General features: G+C 37.2%; 1 protein-coding gene and 1 non-coding gene across 2 annotated transcripts; both read left to right on the forward strand.

Annotated features, from left to right (window-relative positions):
- Positions 1–620: 620 nt before the first annotated feature.
- LOC148555480 (protein FAR1-RELATED SEQUENCE 5-like) lies at positions 621–12,960 on the forward strand. The gene is made up of 4 exons (XM_088490660.1): positions 621–644; positions 1,344–1,531; positions 1,761–2,247; positions 12,013–12,960. Exons 1-4 carry the CDS (start codon positions 621–623, stop codon positions 12,958–12,960), a joined length of 1,647 nt encoding a protein of 548 aa, XP_088346786.1.
- On the forward strand, positions 7,664–7,771 carry LOC148555481 (small nucleolar RNA R71). Its single transcript, XR_015888175.1, has one exon. It is a non-coding gene; the product is annotated as a small nucleolar RNA R71 (small nucleolar RNA).
- Positions 12,961–15,888: the final 2,928 nt, after the last annotated feature.

The following is a 15,888-nucleotide window of genomic DNA, read 5'->3' on the forward strand; positions in this document are numbered from 1 at the left end:
CGGGTTGAAATTTTTATATAAACTCAACCCTACCCTACCCACGGGTTGAGAATATCCCTACCCACTCTTAACCCGCGGGTACACGACCCTACCCGCGGGTTGCAAAAAATATACAGCATTATTATATAACTTGATGATAATTTAAAATAGAACTGATTTTTATGTAAAAAAAATATTAAATTATCAATTAATGATTTTCTTTTAGTGGCTAAGGATCTTTTACATTTAGTGAGAGGTCTTTGATTCAACATCCACTTAAAACATATTTTTATATAAGTATATAATATAAACATATATAGAGTGCGGGTTGGTCGGGTAGGGTTGAAGCTCAACCCGCACCCTACCCGACCCGCACAAGAACCCTACCCGCACCTTACTCTACCCGCTGCGGATCGGGTTGGCAACCCTACCCGACCGGGTGGGATCGGGTTGGGTACCCCTAGTCCTTATATGAGCTTGATTTCCACAAAAGACTATTTTCTCATAGCATATATGACCATAGAATAAGCCATAGTGAGTTTCAATGAGTTAATATGTTAAATGGTTAAATTTTTTTAACATTTATTTATTTAAGGTAGATAAAATATTAATGCATTTGGCCCAACCTCTTGGAATTTGACATGACAGAAGGTGATCTATGCCAGGTATGATAAATGATTCAACTAAAATATAGATATAAAAAATAAAAAATTTGTATAAAATATGAAAAGAATTGAATAGTTATATTGAGAATTATAATTTTTTTTCTATCACAAAAAGATATAATAACATTTTCTCTTGACAAAGAGAGAATACATTTCTTTCTAAATACACAAGGGAATACCTCTCAAAAGGAAAAATCTCAAAGAAACTAAAATGTTTATGTTGTTCTTGTTGAATTGAATTGATGAAAAATAAAATGAGAAAGTTTAATTTACAGGCGAACTTCTGTTAGGTAAACAACCCGTAACATGAGGTTACTAATCTTTCTCTTCTTCTACCATCAAAATTTGATGGCTATTACTAAAAAGCATTTTTCTCTTTTCATTGTTTAGTTTTCTTTTTTTCTCTTTTTCAAAAAATTAGCTTTACTAAATGTATAATCTTTCATTTAAAGCTAATTTTAGTAAATTTTATAAATCTATATTGCTCATGTATCTAATAGACCATAATTGAAATTTTATAAATCATTATTGAAATTTTTGTTTAGCTTTATTAATTTCAGGTTTAGTATGATTAGGGATTACTTGAAATTATAACAACGAGCATTAGTCAGTCACTTTTAAAGGTTTTAATTAATTAATACTAATAGCATTTAATCAAAAACTGTTATTTATTTCCCTTTGATTAATTCATCTCATTAGGGTGCAATGGATGTTGACTCAGAACCACTCAGTTCACAAGACAACGTCGAAGATTGCATGATGACTGGTGTGGAAGAAAATGTTAACTGCACTTGTGATTGCGGTGGCAGCAGTAGTAAATGTGTATCTGTGATGGCCGATGATATTATAAACCAGACCTTTGAAACATCGGATGCAACTTATAACTTGTATGTACATTATGCGAGGAGTGTCGGGTTTTGAGTTCGAAAGGGTGATACAGCACGTGGAAAAGATGGAACACAGCGCAGAAGGAGGTTTTTTTTGCAGCAAGGAAGGAAAGAGAGCCGAGAAATACATATCTAGTTTGAGTAGGAAGAGGGAGCATTGAGTGCTGACTCGCACTGGTTGTGAAGCCATGCTTGCGGTGTATCTTGACACAAAAACTTTGACTTGAAGGGTTAAAAAATTAGTCGAGAAGAACAACCACGATCTTGTCCCACAATGCTTGGTATACCTAATTCCAAACCACCAAGGGTTGACTGAGCCACAAAAAGCTCAGGCGAATACCATGCATGATCATGGTCTTCCAACCTCTAAAATAATGGGACTAATGGTAGGCCAAGCCAATGGTTATGCCAATGTCGGGTTCACAAAGAAGGACCTAGATAATCACTTTCAAAGAACTTGTGGTGCAAAGCTCATTGGTGGGGATTCCAATGCGACGATTAGCTATCTACTAGGGAAAGCAGATGTCGACCCGATGGCCATGGCAAGGAACAATGCTACTGATGAAGGTCAGCTAGCAAATTTATTTTGGGCAGATGGCATTTGTAGGTCCAATTATCAGTGTTTTGGAGATATTCTTGCATTCGATACAACCTACCAGAAGAATAAGTACAGAAGGCCATTATCTTCTCAGGTTGTAACCATCACCGCCAAACATGTATATTTCGTTTTGCCTTGATAGAGGATGAATGGACGGTAACATATATGTGGTTGTTGCAAAACTTTGTAGAAGTCATGCTAAACAAGTCTCCTAGTGTTGTGGTCACAGACGGTGACGAAGCAATGAAGGTGGTGCACGAAATTGTGATCTCCAGGCTCGAACAAATCCTGGTAATGGCTCCAAAGCTTGGTGCTCTGATCTTAATTCATAATTGTCACAACTTCGATACAACTAACCAGCAAGTGCACTGGGTCGTCCAAGTAATACCTTACGTGAGTAAGGGTCGAATCCCACGGAGATTGTTGGTATGAAGCAAGCTATGGTCACCTTGCAAATCTCAGTCAGGCGGATATAAAATAATCATGGAGTTTTCGAATATTATATAATAAAATATGGATAGAGATACTTATGTAATTCATTGGTAGGAATTTCAGATAAGCGAATGGAGATGCTTTTTGTTCCTCTGAACCTCTGCTTTCCTGCTATCTTCATCCAATCTGTCTTACTCCTTTCCATGGCTGGCTGTATGCAAGGGCATCACCGTTGTCAGTGGCTACATCCCCTCCTCTCAGTGAATAATATGCTCACGCACCCTGTCACGGCACGGCTATTCATCTGTCGATTCTCGATCATGCTGGAATAGGATTCACCCTCCTTTTGCGTCTGTCACTAACGCCCAACAATCGCGAGTTTGAAGCTCGTCACAGTCATTCAATCATTGAATCCTACTCGGAATACCACAGACAAGGTTTAGACTTTCCGGATTCTCTTGAATGCCGCCATCATTCTAGCTTACGCCACGAAGATTCTGGTTAGGAGATCTAAGAGATATTCATTCTAGCTTATTTCATGTAGAACAGAAGTGTTTGTCAGGCACGCGTTCATAAGGGAGAAGGATGATGAGCGTCACACATAATCATCACCTTCATCACGTTCTTGGGTGCGAATGGATATCTTAGAAGCGAAATAAGAAGAATTGAATAGAAAACAGTAGTACTTTGCATTAATCTTTGAGGAACAGCAGAGCTCCACACCTTAATCTATGGAGTGTAGAAACTCTACCGTTGAAAATACATAAGTGAAAGGTCCAGGCATGGCCGAGATGGCCAGCCCCCATGGTCTAAGAACAATGCGTTCAAAGATGCCTAATACAATAGTAAGAGGTCCTATTTATAATAAACTAGCTACTAGGGTTTACATGAGTAAGTAATTGATGTACAAATCCACTTCCGGGGCCCACTTGGTGTGTGCTTGGGCTTGGGCTTGAGTGTTACACGTGCAGAGGCCATTTGTGGAGTTGAACGCCAGTTTCTGTGCCAGTTTGGGCGTTCAACTCTGGTTTTGAATCCTTTTCTGGCGCTGGACGCCAGATTTGGGCAGAAGGCTGGCGTTGAACGCCAGTTTACGTCGTCAACTCTTGGCCAAAGTATGGACTATTATATATTGCTGGAAAGCCCTAGATGTCTACTTTCCAACGCAATTGGAAGCGCGCCATTTCGAGTTCTGTAGCTCCAGAAAATCCACTTTGAGTGCAGGGAGGTCAGAATCCAACAGCATCAGCAGTCCTTTTTCAACCTCTGAATCTGATTTCTGCTCAAGTCCCTCAATTTCAGCCAGAAAATACCTGAAATCACAGAAAAACACACAAACTCATAGTAAAGTCAAGAAATGTGAATTTAACACAAAATCTATTAAAAACATCCCTAAAAGTAACCAGATTCTACTAAAAACATACTAAAAACAATGCCAAAAAGCGTATAAATTATCCGCTCATCACAACACCAAACTTAAATTGTTGCTTGTCCCCAAGCAACTGAAAATCAAATAGGATAAAAAGAAGAGAATATACTATAAATTCCAAACTATCAATGAAACATAGCTCCAATCATATGAGCGGGACTTATAGCTTTTTGCCTCTTAAATAGTTTTGGCATCTCACTTTATCCATTGAGGTTCAGAATGATTGGCATCTATAGGAACTCAGAGTTCAGATAGTGTTATTGATTCTCCTAGTTCAGTATGATGATTCTTGAACACAGCTTCCTTATGAGTCTTGGCCGTGGCCCTAAGGACTTTGTTTTCCAGTATTACCACCGGATACATAAATGCCACAGACACATAATTGGGTGAACCTTTTCAGATTGTGACTCAGCTTTGCTAAAGTCCCCAATTAGAGGTGTCCAGGGTTCTTAAGCACACTCTTCTTTTGCTTTGGACCTTGACTTTAACCGCTCAGTCTCAAGTTTTCACTTGACACCTACACGCCACAAGCACATGGTTAGGGACAGCTTGGTTTAGCCGCTTAGACCAGGATTTTATTCCTTTAGGCCCTCCTATCCACTGATGCTCAAAGCCTTGGGATCCTTTTTATTTGCCCTTGCCTTTTGGTTTTAAGGGTTATTGGCTTTTTCTGCTTGCTTTTTCTTTTTCTTTCTATTTTTTTTTTCGCCTATTTTTTTTTTTCTGCAAGCTTTGTTTTTTTTTTTTTTTGCTGCTTTTTCTTGCTTCAAGAATCATTTTTATGATTTTTCATATTATCAAATAACATGTCTCCTAGTCATCATTCTTTCAAGAGCCAACATATTTAACATTCTTAAACAGCAACTTCAAAAGACATATGCACTGTTCAAGCATACATTCAGAAAACAACAAGCGTTGTCACCACATCAATATAATTAAACTAAGTTCAAGGATAAATTCGAAACTCATGTACTTCTTGTTCTTTTGAATTAAAATATTTTTCATTTAAGAGAGGTGATGGATTCATAGGACATTCATAACTTTAAGACAAAGTTACTAACTACTAATGATCATGTAATGAAGACACAAACATAGATAAGCACATAACATAGAAAACGAAAAACAGAGAGAGTAAGAACAAGGAATGAGTCCACCTTAGTGATGTCCTTGAGCTCTTCTATGTCTCTTCCTTGTCTTTGCTGCTCCTCCTTCATTGCTTTTAGATCTTCTCTGATTTCATGAAGGATGATGGAGTGCTCTTGATGTTCCACTCTTAGTTGCTTCCAATAATTGTGTGGAAGAAAATGTATCCCCTGAGGTATCTCAGGGATCTCTTGATTTGCAGTCAAATGTTCTACCACTGAGCTATAGATCCTTTACATAATTGTTTTACCACACCAAACTTAGAATGTTGCTCGCCCTCGAGCAAAAGAAGAAGGAATAGATGAAGAAGAAGATGTGGAAATAAAAACTAGGATTATGAGGAGGTAAAGTGGGGATCCTGTGGGGTCCACAGATCCTGAGATGATCCTGTGGTGTCCACAGATCCTGAGGTGTCAAGGCATTTACATCCCTGCACCAATTTAGGCATGCAAAATGCCCTTGCACACAACTCTGGCGTTCAGTGCCAGGTTGGTGCCCATTTTGGGCGTTCAACGCCCCTTTGCTGCCATTTTTGGCGTTGAACACCAGAACCATGCTTGTTCTGGGCGTTCAGCGCCAGGATGCTCCTATTCTGGGCGTTCAGCGCCAGAACTATGCTCTGTTCTGGCGTTTGAACGCCAGACAGATGCTCCTCCAGGGTGTAATTTTTCTTCTGCTATTTTTGATTCCGTTTTCAATTTTTCTATTTATTTTGTGACTCCACATGATCATGAACCTAAGAAAACATGAAAAACAATAAAAATAAGAATTAGATAAACATTGGGTTGCCTCCCAACAAGCGCTTCTTTAATGTCAATAGCTTGACAGTGGGCTCTCATGGAGCCTCACAGATGTGCAGAGCTTTGTTGAGACTCTCCAACACCAAACTTAGAGTTTGGATATGGGAGTTCAACACCAAACTTAGAGTTTGGTTGTGGCCTCCCAACACCAAACTTAGAGTTTGACTGTGGGGGCTCTGGTTGACTCTGCTTGGAGAGAAGCTTTTTCTGCTTCCTCTCCATGGTTGCAGAGGGAGATCCTTGAGTTTTAAACACAAGGGAGTTCTCATTCCATTGAAGGAATATTTCACCTCTGTCAACATCAATCACAGCTCTTGCTGTGGCCAGGAAAGGTCTTCCTAGGATGATGGATTCATCCTCTTCCTTTCCAGTATCCAGGACTATGAAATCAGCAGGGATGTAAAGGCTTTTAACCTTTACTAACACGTCCTCTACTTGTCCATAAGCCTGTTTTCTTGAGCTGTCTGCCATCTCTAATGAGATTTTAGCAGCTTGCACCCCATAGATTCCCAGTTTCTCTATTACAGAGAGGGGCATGAGGTTTATTCCTGAACCAAGGTCACACAGAGCTTTAAAGAGCATGGTGCCTATGGTACAGGGTATTATGAACTTTCCAGGATCCTGTCTCTTCTGAGGCAATGTCAGTTGATCCAGATCACTTAGTTCATTGATGAACAAGGGAGGTTCAACTTCCCAAGCATCAATGCCAAATAATTTGGCATTCAGCTTCATGATTGCACCAAGAAACTTGGCAGTTTGCTCTTCAGTAACATCCTCATTCTCTTCAGAAGAGGAATACTCATCAGAGCTCATGAAGGGCATAAGGAGGTTCAATGGGATCTCTATGGTCTCTAGATGAGCCTCAGAGTCCCTTGATTCCTCAGAGGGAAGCTCCTTATTGATCACTGGACGTCCCAGGAGGTCTTCCTCCTTGGGATTCACGTCCTCTCCTTTCCTTACAGGTTCGGCCATGGCGCTTATGTCAATGGCCTTGCACTCTCCTTTTGGGTTCTCTTCTGTATTGCTTGGGAGAGTACTAGGAGGGATTTCAGTGATCCTTTTACTCAGCTGGCCCACTTGTGCTTCCAGATTTCTAATGGAAGACCTTGTTTCATTCATGAAACTTACAGTGGCCTTAGATAGATCAGAGACTAGATTTGCTAAATTAGAAGCATTTTGTTCAGAGTTCTCTGTCTGTTGCTGAGTTGATGATGGAAAAGGTTTGCTATTGCTAAACCTGTTTCTTCCACCATTGTTAAAGCCTTGTTGAGGCTTCTGATCCTTCCATGAGAAATTTGGATGATTTCTCCATGTTGCGTTATAGGTGTTTCCATAAGGTTCACCTAAATAATTTACCTTTGCTATTCCAGGGTTCTCAGGATCATAGGCTTCCTCTTCAGAAGATGCCTCTTGAGTACTGTTGGATGCAGCTTGCATTCCATGCAGAATCTGAGAGATCATATTGACTTGCTGAGTCAATATTTTGTTCTGAGCCACTATGGCATTCAGAGTATCAACCTCAAGAATCCCTTCTTCATAGGCGTCCCATTGATTACAGGATTCCTTTCAGAAGTGTACATGAACTGGTTATTAGCAACCATGTCAATGAGTTCTTGAGCTTCTGCAGGCGTTTTCTTTAGGTGAATGGATCCACCTGCAGAAGTGTCCAGTGACATCTTTGATAGCTCAGATAAACCATCATAGAATATATCCAGGATGGTCCATTCTGAAAGCATGTCAGAAGGACACTTTTTGGTCAACTGTTTGTATCTTTCCCAAGCTTCATAGAGAGATTCACCTTCTTTCTGTCTGAAGGTTTGAACATCAGCTCTAAGCTTGCTCAGCTTTTGAGGAGGAAAGTACTTGGCTAAGAAAGCCGTGACCAGCTTATCCCAAGAGTTCAGGCTGTCTTTAGGTTGAGAATCCAACCATAATCTAGCCCTGTCTCTTACAGCAAAAGGGAAAAGCATGAGCCTGTAGACTTCAGGATCTATTCCATTAGTCTTAATAGTATCACATATCTGCAAGAATTCAGTTAAGAACTGAAAAGGATCTTCAGATGGAAGTCCATGAAACTTGCAGTTCTGCTGCATCAGAGAAACTAATTGAGGTTTCAGCTCAAAGTTGTTTGCTCCAATGGCAGGAATGGAGATGCTTCTTCCATGTAAATTGGAATTAGGTGCAGTAAAGTCACCAAGCATCCTCCTTGCATTATTATTATTTTCGGCTGCCATCTCCTCTTCCTGTTCGAAAATTTCTGAAAGGTTTTCTCTGGATTGTTGTATTTTAGCTTCTCTTTAATTTTCTCTTCAGAGTCCTTTCAGGTTCTGGATCTGCTTCCACAAGAATGTTCTTATCCTTGCTCCTGCTCATAATACAAGGAAGAATGGACAGAAAAATGATAATAATAATAATAATAGAGATCCTTTATACCACAGTATAGGGATCCCTTATGTGAGTAGAAGAAAAGAGGAAGAAATTCGAACACAGATAGAAGAGGGGGTTCGAATTTGGTGATGATGTGAGGAAGAGATGTTAGTTAATGAATGAATAAATAGAATAGGATGAGAGAGAAGGAGGGAATTTTCGAAAATCATTTTTGAAAAGGGGTTAGTGATTTTTGAAAATGGTTTTTGAAAAATTAGTTAGTATTTTTCGAAATTTTTTTTTTTTTGAAATAAAAAAAATAAAAATAATTAGTTAATTAAAAAGAAATTTTTGAAAAAGGGGAGGATATTTTCGAAAATTGAGAGGGAGAGTTAGTTAGGTGGTTTTGAAAAAGTTAAGAAACAAACAAAAAGTTAGTTAGTTAGTTGAAACAAATTTTGAAAAGATAAGAAGTTAGGAAGTTAGAAAAGATATTTTGAAATCAAATTTTGAAAAAGATAAGATAAGAAGATATTTTTGAAAAGATATGATTGAAGTTAGTTTTGAAAAAGATTTGATTTTTAAAATCACAATTAATGACTTGATTCATAAGAAATCACAAGATATGATTCTAGAACTTAAAGTTTGAATCTTTCTTAACAAGCAAGTAACAAACTTCAAATTTTTGAATCAAAACATTAATTGTTTATGTTATTTTCGAAAATTATGATATAAAATAAGAAAAAGATTTTTGAAAATTATTTTTGGAATTTTCGAAAATAACCATGAATTTTGAAAAAGATTTGATTTTTGAAAAAGATTTTGAAAAAGATAAGATTTTCAAATTGAAAATTTGATTTGACTCATAAGAAACAACTTGATTTTAAAAATTTTTGAAAAAGTCAACTCAAATTTTCGAATTTGATGAGAGAAAAAGGGAAAGATATTTTTTTTTATTTTTGAAATTTTTATGAAAAACATGAAAATTATGCAATGCATGAAATTTTTAGATCAAAACAATGAATGCATGCAAGAATGCTATGAATGTCAAGATGAACACCAAGAACACTATGAATGTCAAGATGAACATCATAGACACAATTTTGAAAAATTTTTAATGCAAATAAAACATGCAAGACACCAAACTTAGAATTCTTTAATGCTTAGACACTAAGAATTCAAGAATGCATATGATAAACATGGAAAGACACAAAACAAAAAATCATCAAGATCAAACAAGAAGACTTACCAAGAACAACTTGAAGATCATGAATAACACTATGAATGCATGAATTTTCGAAAAAATGCAAGATGCATATGCAATTGACACCAAACTTATAACATGACACATGACTCAAACAAGAAACAGAAAAATATTTTTGATTTTTATGATTTTCTAATTTTTTTGTATTTTCTTTTAATTTTTTTGAAAATATTTGGGAAAAAGGAAGCAATGAATTCATAGTCCTCAATCAAAATCCTGGGAATTAGACATGGCTTAATAGCCAGCCAAGCTAAAACATGTTATATGAGACACTAGAATTCATTCTTAAAAATTCTGAAGAAAAATAGATTTTTGAAAACATTTTTATTTTAAAAAAAAAATTTTTTTTCGAAAACAAGAGAAAAATTTTTGAAAGATTTTTGAAAAATTTTTGAAAACAAAACAAAAAGAAAATTACCTAATCTGAGCAACAAGATGAACCGTCAGTTGTCCAAACACGAACAATCCCTGGCAACGGCGCCAAAAACTTGGTGTTGTTGCCGGGATTGGGATCTCAGATGATTCTTGGCGCCAAACAGGAACAATTAAGTCCCCGGCAACGGCGCCAAAAACTTGGTGCACGAAATTGTGATCTCCAGGCTCGAACAAATCCTGGTAATGGCTCCAAAGCTTGGTGCTCTGATCTTAATTCATAATTGTCACAACTTCGATACAACTAACCAGCAAGTGCACTGGGTCGTCCAAGTAATACCTTACGTGAGTAAGGGTCGAATCCCACGGAGATTGTTGGTATGAAGCAAGCTATGGTCACCTTGCAAATCTCAGTCAGGCGGATATAAAATAATCATGGAGTTTTCGAATATTATATAATAAAATATGGATAGAGATACTTATGTAATTCATTGGTAGGAATTTCAGATAAGCGAATGGAGATGCTTTTTGTTCCTCTGAACCTCTGCTTTCCTGCTATCTTCATCCAATCTGTCTTACTCCTTTCCATGGCTGGCTGTATGCAAGGGCATCACCGTTGTCAGTGGCTACATCCCCTCCTCTCAGTGAATAATATGCTCACGCACCCTGTCACGGCACGGCTATTCATCTGTCGATTCTCGATCATGCTGGAATAGGAGTCACCCTCCTTTTGCGTCTGTCACTAACGCCCAACAATCGCGAGTTTGAAGCTCGTCACAGTCATTCAATCATTGAATCCTACTTGGAATACCACAGACAAGGTTTAGACTTTCCGGATTCTCTTGAATGCCGCCATCATTCTAGCTTACGCCACGAAGATTCTGGTTAGGAGATCTAAGAGATATTCATTCTAGCTTATTTCATGTAGAACAGAAGTGTTTGTCAGGCACGCGTTCATAAGGGAGAAGGATGATGAGCGTCACACATAATCATCACCTTCATCACGTTCTTGGGTGCGAATGGATATCTTAGAAGCGAAATAAGAAGAATTGAATAGAAAACAGTAGTACTTTGCATTAATCTTTGAGGAACAGCAGAGCTCCACACCTTAATCTATGGAGTGTAGAAACTCTACCGTTGAAAATATATAAGTGAAAGGTCCAGGCATGGCCGAGATGGCCAGCCCCCATGGTCTAAGAACAATGCGTTCAAAGATGCCTAATACAATAGTAAGAGGTCCTATTTATAATAAACTAGCTACTAGGGTTTACATGAGTAAGTAATTGATGTACAAATCCACTTCCGGGGCCCACTTGGTGTGTGCTTGGGCTTGGGCTTGAGTGTTACACGTGCAAAGGCCATTTGTGGAGTTGAACGCCAGTTTCTGTGCCAGTTTGGGCGTTCAACTCTGGTTTTGGATCCTTTTCTGGCGCTGGACGCCAGATTTGGGCAGAAGGCTGGCGTTGAACGCCAGTTTACGTCGTCAATTCTTGGCCAAAGTATGGACTATTATATATTTCTGGAAAGCCCTGGATGTCTACTTTCCAACGCAATTGGAAGCGCGCCATTTCGAGTTCTGTAGCTCCAGAAAATCCACTTTGAGTGAAGGGAGGTCAGAATCCAACAGCATCAGCAGTCCTTTTTCAACCTCTGAATCTGATTTCTGCTCAAGTCCCTCAATTTCAGCCAGAAAATACCTGAAATCACAGAAAAACACACAAACTCATAGTAAAGTCCAGAAATGTGAATTTAACACAAAATCTATTAAAAACATCCCTAAAAGTAACCAGATTCTACTAAAAACATACTAAAAACAATGCCAAAAAGCGTATAAATTATCCGCTCATCAGAAGGCAACAATTTGAGAAATCTTTCCATATGCAACTCACCGATTTTGTGGTTGGCACATTCAGAAGAATGTAACGGCAAATATAAAAAACAAAAATTTTTCCAACGACTTCAGAAGATGTTTGTATGCTCCATGGAATCCGAATGAATTTGAAGAATATTGGGAGAATATGATAAAAAAAATATGGGTTGGAGGAAAATGAATGAATTCTAAATGAATATGAGAAGAGGAAAAGTTGGGCAAGCGATTACTTGAGGGATAAATTCTGTGCTGGATTTAGAACAATATCAAGGTGTGAGGCGATAAACAACTTCATCAAGAGGTTTATTTGCATTCGCCAAAGTCTTCTAGAGTTGGTCCAAGATTTTGAACATGCTCTTAGGGACTATAGGAACAATGTATTAGTTTCTCAATTTAAGACGCTGTATAGGGAGCCCATTCTAATTACTGGGCTAGAAGCATTGGAGCTTTCTGCTGCCAACTTTTACACAAGGGAGATTCTTGGAGAAGTAAAAAAGGAGATTCAAGGAGTGGTCGCATTAGATGTAATAAATGAGGAAAACATATCCACCATTGTTGTATTAAAAGTTAAGGAGTGTGACAGGAGGCAACAAATTTATAACGTACTTTATGATCACAATACTGAGCATATTGAGTGTGAATGTAGTCGGTGGGGTAGTGAAGGCATTCCTTGCAGCCACATGTTTTGTGCAATGAAAATGGTAGGTTTACAAAAGTTGCCAGATAGTCTTCTTTTGAAAAGATGGTCAAAGGATGCCAAGAAGTATCTGGATGAAAGTTCTGCTGGAGGCACTATGCAAGACAAAGAAAGAAAATTTTTAATGCGCTATAGCGCATTGTCAGTAGCAGCTACGTGGATGGTATTCTTAGGAGCTCAAGATGGTCCTTCTTTCCATGACACTATGAATGAAGTCTGTCGTTGGACCCAAACACTAGAACAAAAATCTGGCTTGAAAAGACAAACAAGAGATTCTCCCACGCCAAACTTCGTTGGTGACCCTTCGGTGGTCAAGACAAAAGGAGCACCCAAGGGGAAAAAGGAGAGGGGTAAACGGAGGTGCACTAAATGCAACAGTGCTGGTCATGTAAAGAATAAATGTCCTGTGAGCAATGACGGTGACGATTTGAGGGATAAGACTGGTAGTGGCGAGTAAGCTAGCTTTGGTACTGAGGAGGTCAGTAAGATGCAATATTGCATTAGTTGTTACTTGAATTAAAATAAACTGGTAACCTCTATGTTGTAGTTATTCTTGATAGAATTTTTGACTCCATGTATTATTTTTTCATAGGAGCTTCCCAAGGATCCTATGGCTTCTCAAGAGACATTAGCAGTGCCAAATACAGAAGTAAATGCACTTGTACAACAAGAGTTTGGGCTAGGTGATTTAGGATTGATTAATGGCCATGAGACTCCCATCCCACCGTATGGAAGTCATCAGTGGCTACTACAGGTATAAATAATAAGGGATGAATAATTGCATTATTGAAACTTAGTATTTTGGTAAGTTTTAAACTATTTGAAATCACATTATGATTCGCTGAAGTCCTTTTTATTTCTCTCAAATTTGTTTGTGATGTGAAGAACAGGTTGTACAACAAGTACATTATTCAAAGTTCAATGGGATGCAGTAGCATGTACTTGTATATACTCATGAGAGTATGGTTTAAGATGTTAGTTAAATTCTTGGATTTCAAATAGTAGTTCTTTGAGGTTGATATAAATTTTTAATAATTAAATTTTTAGATATTTATCATAACTTGTCATCATTACACTCTGCTGAAATGTGCAGAAGGATTCAATAGTTTTGATTTATATAGTTAAAATCTTATTGATTCTTATTCATGCTAAAATTCAAAAGGGTCTCTTGTTGTTTCTTATTCATGCTAAAATGCATGCTAAAATTTTGTTTGATTTACGAAATGCATGGAAAAATTATTATAACTGTAATATACCTTCCATGGTTGATGTCTCGACAAGTATCAATCTGTGTGCTAAAGAAAAAGACGATATGGAACCTGTGTTCTCTTCCTGAGAAAAAGAGAGTATTGCAACTACTTCTTCCAGAGGGATCTCTACAACAGTCCCATGATAACTCCAGAGGTGAAGCCATGTGATCCTTTGATCAGCAATATTTTAGTCGTCACCATGCTAAGAAATCAGTTATACAACTGGATGAAGAAATAGAGAAGGTATTTCTTGAATATTTATAGTATATTTGAAAAATGAAATTGGCTTATTAGAATTATTTTTAGATAAAAGATTAATTTTCTGAACAAGAAAAGAGAATGGAGGACAAGAGATCCTCATGTAAAAGGAAACGAATGAAAGAAGACATTAAAGAGCAAAATTTGGAAATTTATCGTCTTGTTTGAGGGTGAAATTCTCTCTAAAATGTCATGTGCTTTGAATAAAAATAGTGTGACTTAACTAGCAGGTAAAAATCGTAGCCAAAGATAATAGAACTATTCCTCTTTTAAGATTTTTGTTTTGAGGCATTCTGGTTCAAAAGTCAATAAGTAGCAAGAATTTTGTTATTGTTGACTCAGGAAGAATGAAAAGCATCTATTATGCTGGATTTATGTCTATAGAGCTTCAAACTTAAAGCATCAAAACTTTTGCAACTTCTTTTGTTATCTTATGAAAAAGTTTTGCCAAGCTGGTAGGTTTCTTTTTACCGCAGTGACTGTTTTGAAAAAACGAAGGAGATGCCCTTGATTTGTTGATAAATGGTTATTTGCTCTTTTTATCTAGTTTCATCTTGGATTTTAATCTGATAATTTCAAGCACATATTTACTCTGAACAATTAATACTTATGAAGGACAATTCTACTGGTATATAGGAATGTCATTTTAAAAAATGAATACCAATCTTCAAAGCTATGTGAGGCACTGTACACCAATTGCGAGGACATGATGGATCGGCTTCAGGTTCTCAGACTACCTTCCAAGGCAAAGTTTAATGCGGGATTGCAGAATTGCACTCATAGTTTTGAGAACGAGTGTGTCAGACCGTCGAAAACAAACTACGAGCAGCGCATAACGAAGGTCTGTTATCATAATTGCATTTTTCTGTCAACCTGTATTCTACCATATAATGGGGGCATAATCTTCACAATTTCTTTTTCAATTTTTGCAGATGTTGGGGAAATCTAAGTCTCAATTTATAAAGGATTATAACCAAAGGCTTTTTAATTGGTTGGTGGCCTTCTCCCTCGTCATGATCGTGATTGGCCGCTTTATTATAAAGTTCATTTTGATCGAAATGGGAGCATGGTTACTTTTTATATTTCTTGAGACCTACACAAGGATGTTTTGATCAGCAGAATCACTGTACTATAATCCAGTTTCACATTTTATAGTTGCAGCACCACACCATGTATATTCAGCACCACACCTATACTTAATTATCTATATATTCAGTACTAACCTACATGTTTGTGTTGGTGCAGTGGCGAGCCATGACTCTGCCTGATAGATACATTGAGCATGGATCTCAGAAGGATCAAATTCAAGCAGCAGGGTTGAGTTCAAACCATATTGTAGCTACTGCTTTGTCATTAACCAATGTTCAACGAAACAATCGTTTGCTTCTCAACATGCAAATATGAACCTTATTATTAATAGGATTTCAAATGTAAATAAATATATAACGCTAATAAATTAAAGCTCTGCCAAAGATTTGTTATTAGACCGTGTTTATTTGATGATTATTAAAACACCCCTAGCCTGCTAATGGGAACAGCAATTTGTACATCATAGGAAACAGGGGTGATTGGCTACTATATGGCTAGCTTTTATGACTCTTATATTGAGCAGAACATACAATTAAAAGCAAACCGTTGATAAAATTCAACAATCACTCACAAAGGGCAAAGTTTTGATTAATATCTGCTTAATTCAGATATAAATCAAAATAATTATTTATATAAAATAATATATATTAAAATATAAAATATATATTAAACATAAATTAAATATTGTATATTTATATACAAATAAATAATAGATAATTTAGTAGTTAATTTTTTGTGTGTGTATTTTAATATTTTTAACTAAAATATCGCCTTATATTAGCTAAATT

Source organism: Arachis ipaensis, chromosome B6, assembly GCF_059453495.1.
Source record: "Arachis ipaensis isolate K30076 ecotype BB chromosome B6, ASM5945349v1, whole genome shotgun sequence".
Lineage (NCBI taxonomy): Eukaryota > Viridiplantae > Streptophyta > Magnoliopsida > Fabales > Fabaceae > Arachis > Arachis ipaensis.

What these genes read in the sequence shown, in the direction of transcription:
- LOC148555480 (XM_088490660.1), top strand. Translation starts at nt 621, where the DNA reads ATGACAGAAGGTGATCTATGCCAG. An exon ending in TCGGATGCAACTTATAACTT is followed by an intron (nt 1,532 to 1,760) that starts GTATGTACATTA and finishes TTTGACTTGAAG; the next exon opens with GGTTAAAAAATTAGTCGAGA. An exon ending in TAACCATCACCGCCAAACAT is followed by an intron (nt 2,248 to 12,012) that starts GTATATTTCGTT and finishes GAATATGAGAAG; the next exon opens with AGGAAAAGTTGGGCAAGCGA.